Source organism: Epithele typhae (genome assembly GCF_022376455.1).
Source record: "Epithele typhae strain CBS 203.58 chromosome Unknown BXZ73scaffold_138, whole genome shotgun sequence".
Lineage (NCBI taxonomy): Eukaryota > Fungi > Basidiomycota > Agaricomycetes > Polyporales > Epitheliaceae > Epithele > Epithele typhae.
In genome coordinates, this window is record NW_025954329.1 from 23,605 (window position 1) to 45,245 (window position 21,641).

Below are 21,641 nucleotides of genomic sequence, written 5' to 3' on the forward strand. Positions count from 1 at the left end.
GCTCTCCTCTTGAGAAGACCACTGGCTAAATCTAGGGTCCGGTCGAATAGAGTTGAGGTTGAAGGTGAGCCTGCGCGATGGACCGATGGCGCAGCTGAGTTCTGTGCCGTTGACCTGTGCGGCGATCAAGGCAGGTTCACCACGAAGAACATTCAGTAGAGGTCACCATAGTTAAGCTTTTCTGTTCACCTCGTTCTGGTAGTCGATATGGACGGATGCAATCGTTTTTTACTGCCTAGGTCTACATATCTTTCCTTCCAGCCGCATCCAAAATATGCGCTGTCGACCGATATCGACTCCCATGATCACCACGGTGTCGCACTGCATGTACACGTACATGTAAGTCTTCTCGACTTCTCACTCAAAAGTATTGGCTAAACCCCGCACTAGGACGCAAGGTCACCCGTTGCCAGCTTTCTCAACTCCCATGTAGGGATACTGCTAGGATGCGGTATCCGAAGCCGTCCCGTAATCTTGAGCTTGAGGCTCGGTGGTTGCAAGTCGCCGACTCCATCGACATGTTCAAACTCCGCTATATCCAAGCCATTCGACTTCCATCGAACGATCTACTCGTACGAGCACCGCCCGTGACCAAGTACCCTGTTTCCAAAGCGCGGCCAACACGGTGCAGGACGAGGTACGTTCGTTCAAACCTCCGTGTACGACGCCCACAGCATTCGGCCACCGCAGCGGACAAGGATCGAGGCGAAGTCCCGAGGCTAAATCCGCGAGGGACCCATAGCGATTGTTCACCGTCGCGCCATCGTCGTCCGTGCGTTGGTTCTCATGTCCTGTCTTATCGATCGGCCTCGCGGGCGCGTGCCGCGCACAGAAGCTCCTCCGTGACGCTCTGCGTGCACGCGCGCACTAGGGGGCGATGAACCGCGAGAAACAGCGAGCGCCCTACAAAGCGTCCGTCTGCGCGTTCGAGAAAGACGTGTGGGCGCGAGCGCGGCCCTTGCAAGGATGCCGTGGGGCCCTGGAGCGCGAGCAGACACCGCCGTCTGCTCCCGCTGCCGGTGACGTTGTCGTGGGCTCCGACCAGCGCAGCGGCGACTGCGTTTCCCCATCCTTACCTCGCGTCCCCACTGCTAACTGAGGACATGCGCACTGGGCGGGTAGTGCTGGGCGTTCGGGTCGTACATCCGAGCTCCCCGCACTGCTTGTTACATGGTGCTGGTGCCGAGGTGCCGATGCCGTAGGCTCCATCTCTCCGCCACAGACGAACGGTGCGTCGTTCGGGCGAGCGAAGCCTTCGTCCGCCCGAGTGCCCAGAGCCTCACCTTCTTGTACACACAGACTTGGCCTGGGCCCGGTGCTCGTGCCGTACACACGCGTCGTTCCGATCGACCGCCGAGTACTGATCGGAGGTATCAGACTAACAGGCTCGCCCAAGTTCCCGGTCGTCGTGAGTGGTGGGCGCTGCGCTCGGCGTTCACGCGCGATAACCAACGGCGATTCACAGGACTGAACACAGAAGCGCAGTTCAATATATAGACTCGGTCACCAAGATACGGCCCCCTCAAGTGCGCACGAAGTACGTCGTTGATCCGCACGCGCTTCGATCGCAGACTCGCCACAGCGCGCGTGCGGCGATGGTTGCACGAGATTAGAATGCTGCAAGCTCGAGACCAGCTGAGTATCATCCCCGCGGCCGCCTCGCCGCCTCACCAGGCCAGGGCGGCCCGGGCCTAGGCCATCGTGCGCACCCAGCTGAGCAGCATACTATGTAAACCGGTGAGCACGCACGCCACCACCCGCCCTGCTGCGGACGACGTTCTCTGATGCTCGCACGTTCGACCGAAGAAATCCACCGCCTCCTTCCTCCCCCCGATCGCCGTATCGTGGTGCGCGTGGGCGCCCGAATCGCCTCCGTGACGACAACGCGAACCTGGAACTCAAAGCGTAAGTACGCGCGCGCACGACGCGAGTCTACCACAGCGCAGGACCGACTCCAGAGGCAGCACGCCGCCTCACCTGGCCTCCGCCCGCGCGTGCATCACGGCGATCGGGCGCGGCGCGCCTCCGGGGCCGTCAGGCCCGCGACGGTGGCGACGAGTGCACTCAGCGCTGAGCACGCGCCGGGAGACTGCGCACCAACACGTGGGTGGGCGATCTACCAGGAATCAGGATCTACCCCGACGTCGCGCGCGCGCCCCCACGCGGGGCCTGGAGCGAGATCTGGTGAAGAGAAGTCACCCCCGTTCCGGAGCGGCGACAATACCGTCGCGCGCGCGGGAGCTCGAGTTCGAAGGCCGGCGGGCAAATTGCGTGCGCGCGCGGGCCCGATGGCACCTGCTCGCGCGAACTTATGTACTTATATCGACCGTCTGCGCCGGCCACTGCCTACAAATACACTCCGTCTGCCACACCCCGTCGCCCACATACCCACCGCGCACACTCGCACTCGCGCCTTCCCGCACTCTAAATATCGAGCCTCCGCTCTGAGCGCCCACGAGCCTCCGTCGCAAGTCACGTGCCGGTATGTTCGTCCGGGCGCCTGCACTCGCTTGAGCTGAGTCGCATCTGTCCTCCTCCCCCCACTGACCTTGTCTACCCCCCGTCTGTCTGTCACATCATGACCTCCTTCCTCCGCCGTTTTATGAGCACAGCGTCTGCTGCTGCAAAACCCATGTACGTCCTTTTCGCGCGCGCACCCTGACACGTCACATACTCATATGCCGCATTGCGCCCCAGGTCGAAAGTCTTCGTACGTACGCGTCACGCAGGAGTATGGAGAACAGGGAGCTCACCCAGAGTTGGAATACGCGCAGTTTGATATCACGATCGACTCGAAGCCTGCCGGTCGCATTGTCTTCAAGCTGTACGATGACGTCGTGCCCGAGACCGCGCGGAACTTCCGCGAGCTCGCGACCGGCCAGCACGGCTTCGGCTACCAGGGCAGCGGCTTCCATCGCATCATCCCAAACGTACGTCCCCCATTCCCCGTGTGCGCCCGCGGCTTCGACGGGATGCTGAGCCGTTTGGCGGCGCAGTTCATGCTCCAGGGTGGCGACTTCACAAGACACAACGGCACGGGCGGCAAGTCGATTTATGGTGCAAAATTCTCTGGTACGCAACAGCCGCGTACAGCCTGCGCCGCTCCCGTGTGCTGACCCAGCTCCTGCGCCGGGCAGATGAAAACTTCGACCTCAAGCATACCAAGCCCGGTCTCCTGTCCATGGCGAACGCTGGCCCTGACACCAACGGCTCACAGGTGAGCGTTTGTGCCCGTTACATCTCCCAGTCGTTCCAGATGCCTCTCTCGCGCCTCACCGCCCATCCTTCGCTCCTGTCTCTCCGCTCGTCTTGCTCGTCTCGTGCGTGGAACGAATGCTCATCCTTACGTCTAGTTCTTCATCACGACTGTGGTGACGTCATGGCTCGACGGCCGGCACGTTGTGTTCGGCGAAGTCGTCGACGGTATGGATGTCGTCAAACAAGTTGAGGCTGCGGGCAGCGAGTCCGGTCGGCCGAAAACTCGCGTCGTCGTCGCCTCCTCCGGCACCGTCGACGAGTAGATGCCGTGACTCCGCGCACCCCAGGGAGGGCGCCGGACGTGCGGTGTGTACCGTCGCGGTCTCGGCCCTCGCGGCGTGGCAAAAGGTTGTTAGGATGTTGGATATCAGCACATGCTTTCCCCCGTCCCGGACCACATGCGTACATGCGTCCCCGTACTTTTCATCTATTATCTTGCCATTACTTAATACAGCTCTGTTTGCTCTTGCTCTCGCCTCTCATTTCGTTCCCCCTAGCCTTACACCTGCCCAATCTTCGTGCGCTTCCAGTCTGACCCTTGGACTCCGCCCGGTTGCCTCACGAGGAGGTCGTCCGTGCGGGTACAACGCCAGGTGAGGGCGCCCAGAGTAAAAATTGAAAGGATGCGCTCATCGCGATAAGAGTTTCTTATCCGAGCAGGAATATAGACGGCCTCGACACACAGTGCGCCAGTGGCTGGTGGAGTTCAAGCGCGCGGGGACGCGGTGAGCAGCTGTTCGTGCGAGACCTGGCGAAGCGCAACTCACGCGACCTCTCGATCGGCCTCAGGGTCAGGCAGACGGCTGCTTTCAAGCGCGCCATCGACGGATGGAGCGAGCGGCGACTTGGATCCAGGCGAACACCAGAAATGCGCGTGCGCGTGAACATCCTGGAGCTGGACGTAATGTCGCAGACGAGACACGTCTGACTTGCTGTGGAGGCCGCACGCTTCAAGCTCGAGTGCGTCGCGACGCAGAAGTGAGAACCCGCTCTATATGCCGCCGTGCTTCGACGCATGGAAACACATATCCACACGCATATGTGCATGCATCCAGTCTATCGACGAGGCCTTGTGCGTCATGAAACCACTCAGAGCCGAGTAGAAGGTTTTGTCGAAAGCTCTCAATCTGGCGCAATACTAAGGCCAAAGCCTAAGGGACGCCTGTCTCGGCCAGTCCGCTCGTAACTGACCTTTCCTTCTATCCGACAGCGTCAGAAAATGTCACAGGGTCCCAGCTTTCAAATTTTCAAGTGCAACGACTACAAATACACCGCGGCTATACAATGAACTTTGTTTCCCAGAATCGAACTCAGTTTTCGATCGTCCAGACAGACGTTAACCTTCTGTCAACGGGCCTTCAAGCCCCAGGACGTCTCCACCTCCTTTCCACCCACCTTGCCTCTTGACCACACCCCTCACAGATGCCAACCTCTTACGCTGTTATTGGTGCCTCCCGCGGGATCGGTCTGGAGTTCGTCCGTCAGCTGGTGGGTGCCCCGCGTCCTTATGAGCACGAGGTGCAGCGCTCACTTCGAGAAAACAGGCCGCGCATCCCGATGCCACGGTATACGCCGTTGTGCGCAACCCGTCCTCGTCGACCTTCCTCAGCGATGCCGTCAAGGGACTGAATAACGTGCACATCGTCCAAGGCGACGTTGCGAGCCCGTCCTCGATGAAGGTCAGCGTCTGGCTTTCCTGGGCCGTTCGTTGTGTCTGCTGCTCATCATTCACATGCGACAGGCCGCCGCAGACGCCGTCGGCGCGCTCTCCGGGGGGAAGCTGGATTGCCTCATCCACAACGCCGCGAAGCTGGACGTTCCCTCCGTGATCAAGGGCTTCGACGACTTGTAAGCGCACCTGTTCTTGCCCGTGGCTCGATGCTGACGCAATGCCCCGCGCAGCAAGGACTTAGACGAGATGGACGACGCGCTGATCGAGATGGTCAGTCCTGCCGCACCACTCCAAGTGCGACCCCAGCTGACCCACCCGTTCTCTCGTCGCAGTTCAAGATCAACGCGCTCGGCCCGATCCACAGCATCTCCACCTTCCTCCCCCTCCTCCGCGCCGGCCCTACCAAGAAGGTCGTCGTGATCGGCACTGAGGGCGGCTTCCCCGACGTCATCCGCCTCCTCGCGCTCGACAACATGGTCGGCTACGGCATGAGCAAGGCCGCGGCGCACACCGCGACCGCCAAGTGGGCGGCCAAGCTCGCCCCGGAGCGCTTCGTCGTCGCCACCGTCTCCCCGGGCACGGTGGACACCACCGCGACCATGCCGCCTGGCGACCTCGACCCCGCGCTCCTCGCCGCGATGGGCGCGCAGATCGCGGCGTGGAGGGCGAAGGGGGTGCCCGTCGTCGTGCAGACGGCGGAGGCGGCGGTGGGCAAGATGTTGAAGGCGGTGGAGGGGCTGACCCCGGAGCAGAACGGGGCGTTCTTGTCGCCCACGAGCGGGGTTCCATAGGCGTGTGGCGAAAGTCGCGTTTGTTGTATGTGGTGTGCGAATAGGAGTGCTGAGCGTCGCCAAGCTACGTTCGAATGGGATTTGTGAATCTCATCACGCGATGCTTGGCCGTCGATCCCGCACCGAGAGTTGGAAATCTGGATGCAGAACGACTTTTCCAGCCGGCTTATGGTGATGGCGAGCGGTCGTGCGGCATGTCCATACATCATCCAAATGGGTGTATCATTGTCCTATGAAGCTGCCGGCCGGCATCCCGACGTAAGACGTATCTAATTGTACAAATTCATCAAGGAATCAAGATTCCACATGACTGCGATCTACGGGTCAAAAGCAGAAGCCATGGGGTCACTGGTACGGCGGAAAACCACATCTCCTGCCCGGTTCGAGATTCCGACCATCACCCCGTCTGCGGAAATCGCGAGCCGGTTTATACTGCGACCGTCTGGCCACCAGAAGGCGGTCTTTGTGGTGCCTTCTTCGATGTTCCAGATCCAGCAGATAGAGACGTCGTTTTCTTTGGCCACATATACTGCCGTCCGTCCATCTGCAGACCACTCCATGCCATAGATATCCACAGCATGATCGAGACGAAAAAGCGTGGACCCGGTCATCGTGTCCACCACCGACAGTGTCTGAGGGTCCGGCCGCACCAAGAGACGAGCACCGTCGGCGGTGAACTTGGGTGACCAACGGCGGCCGAATGACAGGTCTGATTCGTCGATTGGCGGAAACACTGCTGGCGTGACGATGGGGGTATCCTCGACCGTTGGTGCGACCTTCGATTTGCGCAGAGTTCCATCCTGGCATGCCGAGATGACATGCAACTGATCTTCTCCTCGTGTTCCGCTCCACAATTTACTGCTGAGAATAGGGTTCTGGCTGTCGGTCGACTTGTAATGGCAGGTCCCGGTGCTCGGATCCCATAAAAAGATGTAGTTCTTCGCCTGGCCTTCATGAGGAATTAATCGTAGAGTTGAAAGAATACGATGACCGACTGCAGAGAAACAATAAGACCGATCGAAGTGGCCCTTCAAGCGCTGAATTTCGTCCAGTTCGGAAGATTGTACGAGGAGCGAGCGGAGATGCGCGAAGCTTGAAGCATCCCAGACATGCACCTGAGCCAGGGCGTCTTGAACAAATATTTGTATGCCGTCCAGAGACCAGAGAACCCCGACAAAAGGCGCGTTTCTCACATCCAGTGTAAGGCGCCCGATTCCCTGCGGGATCTTGCTAGATGTTGTAGAGCTAGTCGCCAGGGGGAGAGCGTACATGTGGATGGTTCTGGAGGAGACATACGCGATCTGCAACTCGTCGGGAGACAACGCAAAGTGATGGGGCTCGTCTTCGTGTGTGTGTTCTTCGTACCACTCGGTGAGTACTGGGATGCCTGGCGCAGTATCCCAAATCGTGAGCGCCGTTACGGCTGGGTCGGCACCCCAATTCGTGATACTTGCTGCCCAGTTTCCACGTGAACTGAAGACGAGGCAATTGGGACAGTGCGCAGATCCGTAAGGCGTGAAACGCCTTTCTGAGATAGACACTGTGATTATGGCAGTCAGTGCTTGCCGTTTACTCTATCATAACAAGAGAAATACCCGTATTTTCCAGTGGTAGGATATGCAGCAGGCTTTTATGATGCAGAGTTTTGAAACATCGTGAGAACAGAGTCTCCCATTTTGCGAGGTGATTCCGCGGAAGGTTGTGAACTAGACACACGAGACCGGCGGAGCGGAGACGATTATGACGAGCCACAACCTGAGAGAATTCTTCAATCTCTCTCTCTCCTGTCTTGCTGGGGTCTTCACACTCCCAGTATACCATCTCGGAGTGAAACACTAGACGGAGTGTGCGTAGCAAGCCTGGGAGCTTCATGAAAGCACGCAATACCGTATAGTCCAATAATTGGCTCCAGATGAGCATCGCCGGGAGTGTCATCCAAACGGAGAGCGACTCAAGATTGTGACACAGCGTGAGGTCTAAGTCTAGGCGGATCCGTTTCTGAGTTAGCTGCATTTACTTGGAAAGTGTCATGCTCTCATACCCGCAAGGTAAGAGCCGTCCAATTCGATGACCACAAGCGTCACAGCGTTCTTGACAAACAGCGTGCTTGCCGCGGTAGGATGGATTTCCGATAACGGAGCAAACTAGTATAAATGGGTTGCTATCAGCTTGATTCCAACGATGTGGATTCATTAGGTGTTACCTTCAACCACCGAAGCCTCTGCAAGCCCTTGCATTTGCGTCGTGCAAACAGAAGCGACGGATTTGACGAAATACAAGCATGCTCAATGTCTTCTAGGGTGATTTCTTCCAGGGCAGGAAAAGCGTTCAGGAGGGGGTAGAAGTGGAAAAGGTTCTTGAAATATACACAGCAGATGATTACCCGCTTCACATCCCGATACTGGCTCAGGGCAACCAACGTCGCTCGCCGGAGCGGAAAAGGTGTCTCTCTAGTTTTGTATCCGAGAAACTCCCAAGCCCGAATGTGGATGAGGTATGGGAGTAGGACGATCGGGGCAGTGACAGGGAACGGATGCCGGCCTTCCACATCCTTCACTGAGCGATCGGGCTTCAGCCGGACCACTTCTACCAGGGATTGAAGAGTGGGGTTCCGGTCAAACGTGGCACAGATGACGGGGAGTTGTTTCCTGCTCGACACCGTGAGCGTGCGCCAGAGATGGATGCGAGTCCGGGGAATCCAGTCCTTGTTTACTCGGATGCAACGAACGAGGGCCGTGGTATCTTCGGCCGCACCGAGTTCATCGATCATGTGCTCAATGACCTCGATGGGGACACGGGGAAATGACATGACAGGATGACAGAGGAGAAAGGACGATGGTGCGCCGTGAGGGCAGTTTCTCGTTGGAGGCTTGCGGGACGAGGCGAGAGAGCAGACCCAAGGAGAGCGCGAACCTAATCGCCTCGCCGTGGGGAATTCCGCCTGCGGTGATGGATGCCGCGCGCTCAACTCGGGGATAGACATTGTTTCCATTGGGAAGCCGAGACTACAACAGTACTCCCCGCCCTCCGAACAGGCTACCTAACGCATCGGGCCACTTCGGAGGACTCACGGGGATGTGTGTGCAGATATGTCGAGGCAGCACACTATGTCCTAAAGTCGGTGGTCGACGACATGAGGAGGTTGACATCGAGAGAGATACAAGAATTGCGCACCTTAGCCGCTCCACCCAGTGGTCCACATGCGCTACATACATATTTCACCATCCGTAAGGCGCGCTGATTAGTTGCTCTTGATACCCGGAATTAAGGTAATTGTGTCGACTTTCGAGATGGCCGCAACTCGTGAGTGGACGCCACGCAGGAAGGTGAAAGAGGTATGGGGAGAACAGCGGGGTGATGAACCAGAGTCGACGTTGAGAGAGAGAGAGCAGCGCGGGAATCGCCCACAGTGACGCTCGAGCGTACGCCTCAGCGAGTCTTCCTGCACAACTGTCTTCATGCGGAACCCTCACGTACATGCAATGATCCCTATCTTCTCAATAGCTTCGCGATGGTAGCGAAAGGCAACAGGGATAAACCCTCTGGGACACCGGTCCGTTTCCAGACGTCCCCGATGACGGCATGTACACATACTTCAAGCCCTCAGTCACTGGTCTATGCTTTCATCTGTGACCGCCTTCCATCGTCCTGGATGGCATCTCTCAGCTCTGTACGAAGCCGTCATGATTCGTGACGACAAATTTAGCAGGCAAGTACATCACGCTTCGCTCGCGCTCCTACCGCGGAATGGTGTCCGCACTCACACGCAGGAGCCGCCCCACAGGTCACGGCCAGACCAAAGATGGGTCTAATGCAGCCGGTACCTTCGTGCCGTTGGCTTCGTAGCTCTCACCACGCCACCTGAGCTCGTCTGACCCTGCGCTGAGTAGACCTTCTCTTGATATATGCAGCGCTTGCTCCAATGTGGACAGTCGTCATCTCCCGTCGTGGCAGCGCTCCGCACCACAGCATTCCCAAGTCCACGGCAAGGTTTTCGCGTATTCGTTATTTGTATGGGGGGCAGAGTGCTTCAGAAGTACGGTCTGACTCTTTCTCAGTTCCCCCCACCTCTCCAGTGTGCCTCACTCCGGACTCATGAACTCCTCAACACCAGCCATGCAGGCCATCGCGAAGCTGACCAATGGGTACGTGTCCCGCTCTGTCCTCAAACTGTTTCTCACTTAAGCCGGCTTTACAGGGTCATCGACAACTACTGTGTAGTAGCGTCTGATGGTGATTCATCTTCCTCTCGATGACGCCCCCGCTGCACTCAACCTGACCCCCTACCAGCGATCGTCGTGGCCGAGTTTTTCCTCCTCCTCGAAGAAGAGGTCCGGTACTTCTGGTCGACGCGGCTCACCGGTGCCACCCTGCTCTTCTTCGCCAGCCGGTACATCTCCCTCGTCTACGCCCTCTACACGTTCGTCGACAAATTTGTTCCGACTACAGCAAAGGTGCGCGAATTTCCAGGCCGCCCTAGCAGCACTCGATCGTTAAGTGCGGTCGCTGGCCTTGCTTCCGCTCCAGAGGTGCGCGTAGCGGGTCGGTTGTACTACTACAGCAGGCTCACGGCGACACGTAGCTGTATCGTGGTTCCGGAAGCTGCGGACGCACTCGACTTCTCGCGATACGCCGTCTGGGCCGGTGAGTCTGGGCCCGCCTGCCCCTGCATTTACCTGTGGCTTACCGACCACTCGCGATCACAGCATTCTCTTCTCTGCGCACCCTTGCGCTGCTGAAGTTGCGTCTCGGACAGCGTGAATGGTCGGGGCGGGCGATCGCGCTGCTGGTGTTCCTCCTCTCCATGGTCCCTTGCGGCATCAGCTTCGTCAGTCGCTTCCGCTCTTCCTTTGATTAAAGTCCACTTCAAGCTGACATCATATACTCCGATCGGGCCCCAGTCTGGCTACGCATTCACGAAGCCGGCCGAGGTTGCGCCTGGAGTGTGCGCCGACGCGATCACTTGGAGCGCTGAGCTGTCCATGAAGTGCGTCGAACCGGCGTTTTCATCGTGCTATCCGTGCATTGACGGCTTTCCTCGCGCAGCTGTAAGGGCGGAGAACGTGCCTTTCATGGGGATGTACCACTGATGTTCATAATCACCTACAGTGGCGATCGCAAGTCGGACGTGTCTCATCGCGGCGGACCTCCTTGTCGTCTACATGACCTGGTACACGCTCGTGTGGAGCGACGCCGCGCGGGGCCGCATGAAGAGCAGAAGGCTGACGTTTTCCGGCGTCCTCGTTACCGACGGTGAGGCGCATCTTCAAGCTTCGTATACGGCTGACTGAACCGGCTTTTGTTTAGGGGTGCTCTGCTTCCTGTGGGTGCTTCAGCACGTCCCGCATCGTCCCGTCAGCTATCTCACGTCGTGGTCACGCAGCGCGCTGTGCGTCATGAACATCCTGCACGTAGCGTTGACCGTGTCCGCGGTAAGCGTCCCCCTGACCATGTCGCGCTTTCCTTTCTCAATCACTGCGACACGCGCAGATCACCGACCCCTCCAGCGGGCATAGTTACGTGACGGTGTTCACGCAGCCGTACGTGTCACTTTTCTGCCTTCGCACATGGGCAGACTCCCCGTGTGCTGACAGCCTTCCCGTCTCTTGCCTACAGCATCACGTCTATCCTCGTCTCGCGTTTTCTGCTCCACCTCCAGCGCGCGAACGTCGAAGCGGAGCAGGACAGAGGGTCTTCAGAGTTGGACACCGGCGGCGCCCAAATCTCCACAGTGCGCTTCGAGCGTGCTATGGGCTCGATAGGTTACGTGCCCGGAGGCGGGGCGGGCGGCGGAGAGCATGAGCTTGACGGGCACAGAGGCGACGAGGAACGGTTCGACCATAGGTGAGGCCGAACGGATCCATCTGCGCTGTAGCCTGTGTGTATGTATGTACGATACCGCTAGCTTTCTCTCGATTAGTTTGGGGTCGTTCACGTAGTGGACTTGTTCGTCAGCAACGATAGATGATTCTCGTCTCAGATCGTCTACACAGGTCTACACGTTGACCTCCAAGCAATAATTGAGATCGCCAACACGGTAATGAGGGAGACGACGACGACGATGATTGGTGAGGATGGTAAACAGAGAGAAATGGGATTGCAAAGGGCGGTGCGTGAGTACTCGACGCGAACTTCGCTTTCTCCTGGGGGACCTCCAAATCCCAGGCCCCCCTCCCTCGCCATCGCCCGAATATCCACCCAGAGCCGACCATGTACTTTACCTGCTAAACGTGCGTCGTTACCGGCCCAAACGATCTTACCCGGCTCGAGGACGTCGTCGGGGACAAAGAAAGAATAGTTGAGCTCACTATCCACACCGTCCCTATCTCCTCTTGCCCTCATTATCCCGGGAAGAGGTTCTGCGTCATTTCAACAATGGCGCACGGATGGGCTCTGCGCCGGAGAGTGAGCATCGTTTTTGTTAAGGCCACAAAGTTCGATGTCGTTTGAGGCCTGAGGAGTGAGGCACGGGGGTCGGGTTGGGTTCGAAGGCGCATACAGGGACAAGCCAAGAACAGAAGGTGTTGTAGTAGGAATGTGAGTTTTTCAAGCAAAGGAAAAGCCGTGCCTTGTGTCGAAGATGTCGATGAAGGACTGGTTGACAGTCGGGAGGATCAGAGTCGAGAGCAAACAGCTACGGGCTACGGAACGGCGACGGGCACTCGGAGTACCGGGCCGGTGGACGGCTTTCGCATGAATCTGCCAGACTCTGACCAGATCGAAAATTCAAATTCGCTATAGCCTTTCGTCTCACTCTCCCAAGCTCGTCCAATCGGTAACTTTGTTCATCTGGCCGTTCCTCGTTCTTTTTCAAGCACATCCCGGCATGTTGTCAAGTCTTCTAGCGCATTTGCCACGTTGTAGACTTCCTGCTCGCGACTAACTTCTAAAAGGACTTCCTTTGAAAATCCTGTCCGCTTTCCCCCCTCACGCCGCTCGGCGCGCATGGCCCATTCTTCAGAAGCGGTTCGGCTTGTCGCGAAGCTCCTCTATGGGTGCGTCGTCTTCTCCTTCACTGAAAGCCTGTCTAACACGTGTCAGTCCCTAGGGTCATAAACAGCTACTGCGTAGTGGCCGCAAGCGGTGACTAACACTCAATTTAAGCAGCATTGGCAAGCTTCTGATGCAATACGCGCCCTTCCAGCCCTCGTCATCTATGAACACTTCCTTCTCCTCCCACAAGAGGTCGCCTACTTCTGGTGGACGCCACTTACCGGGGCCACTGCGCTCTTCTTCGCCAGCCGCTACATCACCCTCGTCCACGCCTTCTACACTCTGGTCACGCGTTTTACGCCCAGCACAACCGCAGTACGTACTCGATGCTTTTGATTGGGTGCGCCGGTTCCCCCCGCCCTGAGCCAATCACTGATTCGATTTCGTTCGCAGAGGTACGCCGTACACGTGGCTCCGCTACTCCCGCCTAGTTGTGGATGTAACTTGATCTGACGCACGATTCCACCAGCTGTCTCGCCGTCCCTGAGACCGGCAATGCCCTCGACTATCTGAGGTACTTCATATGGGCAGGTGAGCTTGGCTGCGTCGCTCCGAAATGCGCTCGCCGCTGACCGCGGCTTGGCGTGACAGCATTCTCGTCGCTGCGCGCACTCGCGCTCATGCGCCTCAGACCCTCGTACAACCTGTGGATGGGGCGCACGGTGGCTGGGCTTATCTTTCTGTTGTCGATGGTACCGTTTGGCATCGGTTTTGTGGGATCTATTCGCGTCCGTCTTCCCCTTCTGATCGTACTGACGCGAGCTCCGGCTAGTCTGGCTATTCATTCACGGAACCCGCAGAAGTCACCCCGGGACACTGTTCTGCGGCTATCACGTGGAGCGCGGAATTGTCAAAGCAGTGAGTCGTAATGTGCATCTTTGCTCTTCGTGACCGCACTGACTTGTTACCAACAGACGTGCGTATCTTTACTACTCTGTACGCTCAAATTTCCTCTGATCTGTGGCGCGGTTAGTGGCGATAGCATCGCGGACATGTCTTATCTCGGCCGACCTCATCGTCGTCTTCGTGACCTGGTCCACCCTCGTATGGACTTCGGTGTCCAGAAGCAGATGGAAAAGCCGAAAAGCAACGTTTTCGAACATTCTGCTTCAGGATGGTGAGTTTCGTCTCTAGAACATGCGGTATTCGATAAAGGCTGACACTGAGCTCATTCCCCTACCAGGACTGTACTGCTTCGCGTAGGCTCCTTCATAACCACCTTCTCAAACCGACTACTCAGCTTACTGATTTCTTTGCAGAGCGATGTGCGCTTTGAACATACTGCACGTCGTGCTCACAGTGCTCGCGGTACGCATGTCTCCCGCTTCCAACGCCCACCGTTTTCATCGGACCCGGCACAGTTCACCGATCCCGCCAGCGGTCACAGCTACGTGACGGTGTTCACCCAACCGTGCGTTCGCCCATGTCGCGCCCCCCGTTGCCACCCTGCTGATCTGCCCGCCTCGCGCGCGACCGAAACAGGATGACCTCGATCTTCGTCTCCCGCTTCCTCGTCCGTCTGCAGCGCGCGAACCTCAAGGCGGCGCAAGACGGCGTGCTCTCGTACTCGGACGAGAGCGAGCCGTCGACGGTGCGCTTCGAGCGCACGATGGGCTCGCTGTGCTACACCTCCGTCAGCTACGACCACCGGCCAGAAGACGTCCGCGCAAGCGAGGGGGACCACGAGATGCTCGAGTACGAGTACGAGGATCGCATACGGACAAAAGACGGCACTCGTGACTCGTGAGACTCAGCCTCGGATTCGGGGTGGATTAATAGCTTATGATGCTGGTTTTATGTGCTCGCTGTACTATAGTTGGTGATCTCTATATTGTTGTCTCCTTTGCATGTGTCACGTCACGGGGAAGGCTTTCCTCAAACATGATGAAGGGCACAATATGTTCATTCAACTTTGCTACATATGAATCCGATATGGTGTAGTGGCTAACATTATCGCCTCTCACGCGATAGCCCGGGGTTCGATTCCCCGTGTCGGAATAGTTTTTAAAATTTTGACCTTTTGTCCAAGCACACGCCTTCGTCAAGCAATCCTCGTGATGGCACAATAAATCACAGTGTCATATTGTACAATTTCCCAACAGATAGTGTACATTTTTCTTTCCACATGACTCCATAAAGGGCAACCGCCCCGGACAACTCAGAAAATGGTCGTTCAGCAACCTGCAGGGACCGTGAAATCGTTCCTGTGGTTGGCCGCGTTCACGCCGAGTCCGCGGGACGCGAACGAGGTCCACAGCGTGCAGAAGTTGGCGCCAGCAAAGCGGTTCGCGTCCGCCTGGATCCACGCGTTGCGCGCGGTCAGGACTGGTGGCAGAGTCAAGGTGGAGATTAGATCGCCTGCGCGCGCGGGGCACACAAGTCAGGATGGACGCACAAGTGGGGTTGCAGGGCTGGATCGTGAAGGCGTCGAGGAAGAGGTGGAGGAAGACGGTGTTGCCGCCGGTCGTGCTGCGCGCGGGCTAGATAAGCACGCGTGCAGCGAAAAGAGAGAGAAGGTGTCTGCGCTTACGTCGCGTCCGTCTTCGCCGTCGCGGAGAAGCCGTGCACGCCCACGAGGCCGGCGTAGACGTTGTGGAGGATGTTCGCCCAGACCTCGCCGATGTCGTGCACCTCGGTGAGCGTCTGGAGGCTCGCGTACGTGAGCGGGTTCGTCGTCCTGTCAACGCGCGCGCGCGCGGGTGCCATGATCAGCTCGGGCGCAGGACGGGCGGCGCGCAGAACGAACGCACATGGACGTCGAGTACGGGTGGGAGCGGATCCCGGCGGGGTCGTTGATGACGTACTGGCCGAGGACGAAGTCGGGCACGGTCGCGTCCTTGTGCTCCGTCCACTCCGCCATCGCGTCCGACCAGCCCTCGCCCATGCCGCCGGCCTCGGTCGTCTGCAGGCAGCGGCCGGTGCCGCCGCCGGTCATCCGGTTGCTGATCCCGTGCGTGTTCTCGTGCGCGACGATGTCGTTCTCGAGCGCGCCGTCCCGCATCGGGCTCGTGAAGTCCCAGAGGAACATGCGCATCCGGCCGGACTGGCCGCTGTGGTGGGGTGCGCTCGTCGGTCAGTTGCGCGCGCGAGAACTACGGAGGAAAGGCGGGGAAAGGCGAGGGAAGGCGAGCGGGGGTGGGCAGAGAAGGAGAGGAGACGCACTCGGCGGGGGTCGCGAAGTCGGCGTTGTCGATCCCGGCCGAGTCCTGGACGGAGATCGTGACGCGGTCGTTGCCGGTGCCGCCCTTGCCGAAGTTGTTGGTCTGGAAGTTGAAGCCGGCCTCGGTGAAGCCGTAGATGTACGAGATGTCGTGGATGGAGTTGACGATGTAGAACGCGTTCGTGCGCGCGGCGTCGAGGTTCGCCTGCGTCGTCGGCGCGGCGTTCGGGTTTTGGGTGAAGACGAAGTTGTCCGTCGCCGACGACTGCTGGGTCGTGCTCGTCTGCGCGCCCTTGAAGGAAACGGCGTTGTTGCCGCTGGAAAGGAATTAGCGTGTTAGGCAATCAGAAGGGAAAGGAGACGACGTACTCGGTGTCCGTCGTGGTCGTGGAGCCGGTGCTATGCCAGCCGTCGGGGGAGGCGGCAGTGTTCTGGGGGTTGGTGAGAGTTTCGAAGCCCTCGGTGAGAACCTCCTTCTGGATAGGAAGGACAAGGTACTGCAAGGGCATATGCGTGAGAAAAACTTATTGGGTGAAGGCACGATTGATGCTTGCCGAAGCCCTCGCGACGAAGTCCGTCAGCTGAACTAGCTTGCCCGAGTGCGCGTCCACGAAGGCCTCAAACCATGCGCCAGTCTCGTCGTTCTGGATCTGCACGACGTGCGTAAGGGCGAGGGAGCCGTCCTTGAGGGCAACGAACTCGAGCGTCGCGGGGTGCTCGTTGAACTTGCCAGAGAGAGCGCTCTCAGCGTTGGCAATGGCGTCCTCGAGTGAGACCGTGGGGGTTGTTGATGGGACCGACGCTAGTACAAATCGTCAGAGGTGCAGTGAAACGAGGGTACGGGAAAACGCACTGGGCTTGACGAAGGACGAGCCAAACGAGACGACTTTGTTGTCCTTGTTGAAGGCTACGTTCGCCACTGCGTTAGAGACCGGTACGCCGTTCTAAGACCGATATGTTGAATGAATGAGGAAGATGCGAGCAAATGTGTAGAAGTACGCACGAACTGCTGGGAAACGAACGCGTGCTGAGTGATGTCGCTGGAGAAGCTCTTGCGGAATGCAACAGACTCGGCGTCCACACCAGTACGAGACTGGATGAACGCGGCCGTTGCATCTTCGATGCTGAACACGTCGCGCGCCGATAGCGCGTGGTCGAGTCCCTCACCGAACGTCTATGGCATGAGGTCAGAGATCATTCATTCCATTATTGTAGCCCTAGTGAAAATACCAGGACGAAGACGTACCTCAAGCGACGCCTCAGGGTGGAAGCTCTCGACGACGAGGGATGGACTGATGTTGCGGACCTGGATCGTCGTGTGCTTGAGGCTGCTCGCAAACGGAGCGGCGCTGGCGGAAGCGGCGCACACGACAGCGAGCACGACAGACCGGAAGAAGGCGTTGGAGAACTTCATCGCGATGTGCAGACGGTCCAGTCGAGTCGGGGGCGGTCAGGAGGGCGTGATGGACGGGATCTCGCGGAGGGTCGTCTGGCTTGTTCATGCGTTGTTCTTGTGACTTTTGTACCTTGCCTGGCTCGAGGCCGCTCGCCATTCTCAATGTAGATCCGGCCTCTAGTGCATGGGGACCAGCAGGGACGCGCGATGCGCGACGCATGGGCGGGTTCGCTATCGCGTCCAGCATGGGAACAGCGTGGTCGCGGCCGGCGCAATCGCTCGTTAAGTCACGTCGACCAAATTTCAAGATCTACGAACTTTGCATGCAATGGGGAAGAGGCTCAAGGTCGCGCGAGGCGACGTGGGGAAAAGAATGGGTGTGTCCTACGGGTGTGGGAAGGAGATGCATGCCTGGAGCTTCGTGAGCAGATCATGTGAGGTGCTCGGAGGTGGACGACGTGAAGGTGCGCACCTTTACGAGAGCTTCCGAGAGCCGAAATGATAGTCTACACGTGGAGGCAATGGACGAAGTGGATGCGGATGTGGCAGGTCGTGGGCGGCGCAAATGCGAAGTCCTTGGGCGCTGCTGTCGGGCCGGAAGTCTCCGAGTCCCAGGGAAACTTGAGCAGGTGGACAAGAGCTTGGCATTCTATATGTGGTGCGTTCTGATAACGACAGGGCATGGACGGATGCTAGCCCTTGAGCGCATTCAGAATAACTCAGTATTGGTTCGCGCTCAATGAAGTTTTGTTCACTGACTAGATGACAGGCGGCCAGAAAATCATCCTGGCGTAAGTTAATTCTGCTGAGACCATACTTACGTGCCATGAGATCCGGACTAGAAATGAGAGCATGAGGTCTTGAGGTGGAAGCGCGTCGCGTATAATGGCATTTGACAGCACCAGGTTGGGGCGAATTCTGGCCGCATCCACTGTGGTGACTCATCAGTAACATCCCTGGGTAGAGAAGAACAAAACGAGACAAACATGATGCCAATTGGCGGGGCAAAGGCGTGTTCTGTACATGCATACTTAGTGTACGAGCAACCCTCGTCGACGGCGATCATGGCACGATTCAGAGCGTTTGGTCCCTGGGAAGCTGAAAGCCTCGAGAGAACAGACGTGGCCAAGTCACGTGGTACAACTTGATGTGACAAGATTAGGTGATGTCACAGCGTGGCCGATATCGGGCCGAGAGGCTTGTCTGGATGCGCGGCATGATCCGTTACCGTCGGAATTCCACACGGCGAGCGCCCTGAATTTGATCTGCCCTCTCGGCTTGAGCTCGTCCGGCAAGCCTCGAGCGGGAGACCCGACCCACAACGCATCATCGCCCTCTCTCCTCTTTCGTCCTATCATGGCGTCCCCCCGCGTCCCCATCGAGGTTATCGAGCACATCATTGATGAACTCGGTGCGACTGAACACTCGACCGCGGCCCTCGCTCGTTGCATCCGGGTACACAAGTCATGGATCACCCGGACTCGCATCCATCTCTGGCGCACGCTCACGGTGTCTAGCAGCGAGCAACTCCCCATCATCCGCGCCACGTTCGACCGGAACCCCACTCTGCGACTCCTGGTCGAAGTTGTCCGGCTGAAGCCCGATCGCTCTGTGGAGCACTTTGCGCGAGGCCGCCCGCGTCCCTTCCCTTTCACTGCCCCGATTGTCCTCCTCCCATACCTTACACACATCCAGGCTTGGGAGTTTCTCGCCCATGGAATGACGCCTTTTCCACTCGTGCAAGCAACGTTGACTTCCCTGTGTCAGTATCGGGATGTGAAGCGGGTGATCATTTGGGGTGTAAAATTCAAGAACATGTTCCATCTCTACCCCCTCATGTACGCTTTTCCTTCGCTGGAGGAAATCATCGTAGAAAGCATGCATCTACTTGCTCCTCCGTCAAATAAGCCGCTTCTGTCTGCGCATGGCAGACTAAGGAGCTTGCAGCGGCTTCGGATCTTCGAGGTGACATCTGTTGAATTCACATCGCTGGAATCAGGCTGACAGCATTAATGCAGCCACCGTGGGTCACGGTGCCGATAATCCCTGCTGCGGCAACCACGCTACTAGTCAAGAACGCTGCGACGCTTGTGGACATCGAGCTAGAAGGCTATCGGCTTGGGGGTACGAGAGCATGACACTTGCTACGGGAATGGAGCTGACTCCGAAATACATCCGACCAGGCTTGGACCTCACGTTATTTCAAACTCTTGAATCGCTCTCAGTCTGGATGCAACGCCCGGTGCTTCGCGGTCAGCACGTACCACCGGACCATACAGTATTGCGCGCTTGTGTGAACCTCCCGAACTCGCTACGAACACTCCGTCTGGTGTATCAATCCGCGACTGTGTACTGCGCGTGGGACGATCCCTGTTGGAAAGAACAGAGAGATGCTGTCGAAGAATTATCCCGGGCTATATATCATCATCATGGTCTCCGCTCCGCCGGTCTCGTGTGTCTAGTCCACGACATTCCTCGGAATCACCTGCCAAGATGGGAGACCCTATTATCGCGATGGTTCGAAACTCTGCACAACAAACAACTGCTCCATATCTTGCCTCTAGATACCCTGGGTGCGTTCGCTTATCATAATATCGCAAACAGCAAGCACTGACTGTCACTGGAATGACAGGGCCTGTCTCAGAAAGGCGTTGCACGCCTTACGGATCTGCGACCCATCTCTGTTTCCTTGTTCTCAGTTCCTGTGGGAAATGGGCAGCAAGCATTGCGCATGGTGGGATCCACACATCGGAACTCACGATTTGGGATACCGAGCCGGGCCTCCCAGTGCTCAGCGAGTGGTTCAAAACAAGCGACCGCCCCGACAGTGACCTGTCCCATTGCGTTGCATTTTCCCCCGACGAGGCGCAATTTGCGCATGCTTCCTCCACAACCGTCCACATGTACTCTCTCCCCCTTGCGACTAGCTCTTCAACATCAAGCAAGATCCCCCAGAGAATCGGGCACCTTCCGCTGGATGCTAAAGACTCGCATTTTATTGGGGTTCTCTGGTCGCTGGACGGCACGCAGATATTTGTTCAAGACGCCTTTGCTCAGGTGCATGTCTGCGATGCTTTGAGCTTCGCGCATCTCCGCTCGCTCCTCGTGCCGTCTTCCGAACTGGCCGGGATTCAGCGCGAGAGACTCGTATCAGGACAATATCCTGCTTTGTTTACAGTCGGCGACCATGTTCTTTCAACTTTACGGTATACGCTTCCAGATGGTACGCTGCCAAAGACCTACGACTTTGTTTGGGATTCGAGCACCGGGATCTGCCGTTACAACTCGACCGACATCCAGAGCTCTATCATGATCATCAGCAACAAAGCCTTACGTATCGGAGGAACACAAGGAGAAGAACAGTTGCATATAATATCGGTATGCAAGAATGAAATTATGCGCACATCGAAGGTCACATCAACGACGGTTGAGGACACCCCCGTCGTCACGCAGGTTTTTCCGCCGTTAGACAGCCCAGTTTCCTTATCCCGACGAGTCCCTGAGTCATCGCCCTTCGCCGCCGACGGTGCTCGTGTTCTAGTGCTGCCGGATCCTGGGACGTGGTCGGTGGTGGACACGATGACCGGGTCCACGCTTTTCCGTCTCGATCATGCCTCAGCTACAGATATCAGTGGCATGAGGTGGTCCGCGGATGGACGGACGGCAATATTCGTGCCAGCCCCGATAGAAGACAAGCCCCCCGTTATCTACTGGATCTGGAACATCGAAGAAGGTACCACAAAGGCCGTCTTTCGGTGGCCAAACAACATTGGGCGTGGCGCGCACGAGATTTCGGCGGACGGGTCGATGGTCGGATTCTCAAATGATCGGGGAGATGTAGTTTTCCGCCGTGTCAGCGACCTCATGGCCTCTGCTTTGGACCCTTAGATCGCAGTCATGTCGAAGCTGATTCCTTGATTATTTTGTACAATTAAATACCTCTTGCGTCGGAGTGCCGGCCGGCAGCCTCAAAGGACACCGATGCACCCGTCCGGATGCATCGACATACGGGACGACCGCTCACTATCGCCATACATAAGCCGACAGGAAAAGGTGCTCTGCGTCCGGGTTTCCAATACTCCGTTCGCGGTCGACAGGGAGACATCGCGTGATCACTAATGAGATTCGCGCATTATATTTGAAAGTAGAGGTAGATAGAGGGATCGAAACGAACAGTGCGAAGGAGCCACACTGCTAGACTAGTCCTAGTGTCCGGCGCACCCACCCTGGAAGCCAACTCTTCATGTCGAATAGGTGAATGCGTGTCCTCGCCTGCAAAGGGCCCATCCAATGCTGGTCGCGCCGCCGTGGCCCGCCGAGCCGCTCTCCCGGCGCGCATCAGGGCGACCGTCCTCACGAACCGCACCAAGA

At 57.7% G+C, this 21,641-nt stretch overlaps 7 protein-coding genes and 1 non-coding gene across 8 annotated transcripts; 6 read left to right on the forward strand and 2 right to left on the reverse strand.

Annotated features, from left to right (window-relative positions):
- Positions 1-2,578: 2,578 nt before the first annotated feature.
- Positions 2,579-3,521, forward strand: BXZ73DRAFT_108056 (cyclophilin-like domain-containing protein; the record flags this gene model as incomplete). The annotated part of the gene is made up of 6 exons (XM_048017056.1): positions 2,579-2,634; positions 2,698-2,710; positions 2,775-2,930; positions 2,997-3,072; positions 3,138-3,217; positions 3,354-3,521. 6 exons carry the CDS (start codon positions 2,579-2,581, stop codon positions 3,519-3,521), a joined length of 549 nt encoding a protein of 182 aa, XP_047871390.1.
- A 1,159-nt stretch (positions 3,522-4,680) lies between these two features.
- BXZ73DRAFT_108057 (NAD-P-binding protein) lies at positions 4,681-5,721 on the forward strand (the record flags this gene model as incomplete). The annotated part of the gene is made up of 5 exons (XM_048017057.1): positions 4,681-4,746; positions 4,803-4,937; positions 5,000-5,106; positions 5,161-5,200; positions 5,263-5,721. The coding sequence occupies 5 exons, from the start codon at positions 4,681-4,683 to the stop codon at positions 5,719-5,721; spliced, it is 807 nt and encodes a 268-aa protein (XP_047871391.1).
- A 2,551-nt stretch (positions 5,722-8,272) lies between these two features.
- Positions 8,273-8,515, reverse strand: BXZ73DRAFT_11702 (uncharacterized protein; the record flags this gene model as incomplete). The annotated part of the gene is made up of 1 exon (XM_048017451.1): positions 8,273-8,515. A coding segment is annotated over one exon (243 nt), but the record flags the coding sequence as incomplete, so codon positions are not given.
- A 1,322-nt stretch (positions 8,516-9,837) lies between these two features.
- On the forward strand, positions 9,838-11,569 carry BXZ73DRAFT_108059 (uncharacterized protein; the record flags this gene model as incomplete). The annotated part of the gene is made up of 12 exons (XM_048017058.1): positions 9,838-9,866; positions 9,920-9,954; positions 10,012-10,141; positions 10,304-10,365; positions 10,428-10,549; positions 10,623-10,708; positions 10,768-10,784; positions 10,831-10,974; positions 11,029-11,044; positions 11,105-11,153; positions 11,212-11,261; positions 11,338-11,569. 12 exons carry the CDS (start codon positions 9,838-9,840, stop codon positions 11,567-11,569), a joined length of 972 nt encoding a protein of 323 aa, XP_047871393.1.
- A 1,097-nt stretch (positions 11,570-12,666) lies between these two features.
- On the forward strand, positions 12,667-14,461 carry BXZ73DRAFT_108060 (uncharacterized protein; the record flags this gene model as incomplete). Its single annotated transcript, XM_048017059.1, has 12 exons — positions 12,667-12,716; positions 12,770-12,804; positions 12,866-13,029; positions 13,108-13,122; positions 13,203-13,245; positions 13,306-13,427; positions 13,487-13,572; positions 13,629-13,650; positions 13,849-13,913; positions 13,974-14,022; positions 14,076-14,125; positions 14,197-14,461. 12 exons carry the CDS (start codon positions 12,667-12,669, stop codon positions 14,459-14,461), a joined length of 966 nt encoding a protein of 321 aa, XP_047871394.1.
- A 179-nt stretch (positions 14,462-14,640) lies between these two features.
- Positions 14,641-14,712, forward strand: BXZ73DRAFT_t209. The gene has a single exon. It is a non-coding gene; the product is annotated as a tRNA-Glu (tRNA).
- A 175-nt stretch (positions 14,713-14,887) lies between these two features.
- BXZ73DRAFT_93434 (Fungalysin metallopeptidase-domain-containing protein) lies at positions 14,888-17,288 on the reverse strand (the record flags this gene model as incomplete). The annotated part of the gene is made up of 10 exons (XM_048026659.1): positions 14,888-15,039; positions 15,110-15,183; positions 15,245-15,391; positions 15,465-15,764; positions 15,877-16,191; positions 16,244-16,371; positions 16,429-16,676; positions 16,728-16,818; positions 16,878-17,048; positions 17,121-17,288. The coding sequence occupies 10 exons, from the start codon at positions 17,286-17,288 to the stop codon at positions 14,888-14,890; spliced, it is 1,794 nt and encodes a 597-aa protein (XP_047871395.1).
- Positions 17,289-18,626: 1,338 nt separating this feature from the next.
- BXZ73DRAFT_82839 (uncharacterized protein) lies at positions 18,627-21,158 on the forward strand (the record flags this gene model as incomplete). Its single annotated transcript, XM_048023793.1, has 5 exons — positions 18,627-19,108; positions 19,270-19,394; positions 19,454-19,522; positions 19,835-19,843; positions 19,990-21,158. The coding sequence occupies 5 exons, from the start codon at positions 18,627-18,629 to the stop codon at positions 21,156-21,158; spliced, it is 1,854 nt and encodes a 617-aa protein (XP_047871396.1).
- Between the last annotated feature and the right edge of the window lie 483 nt (positions 21,159-21,641).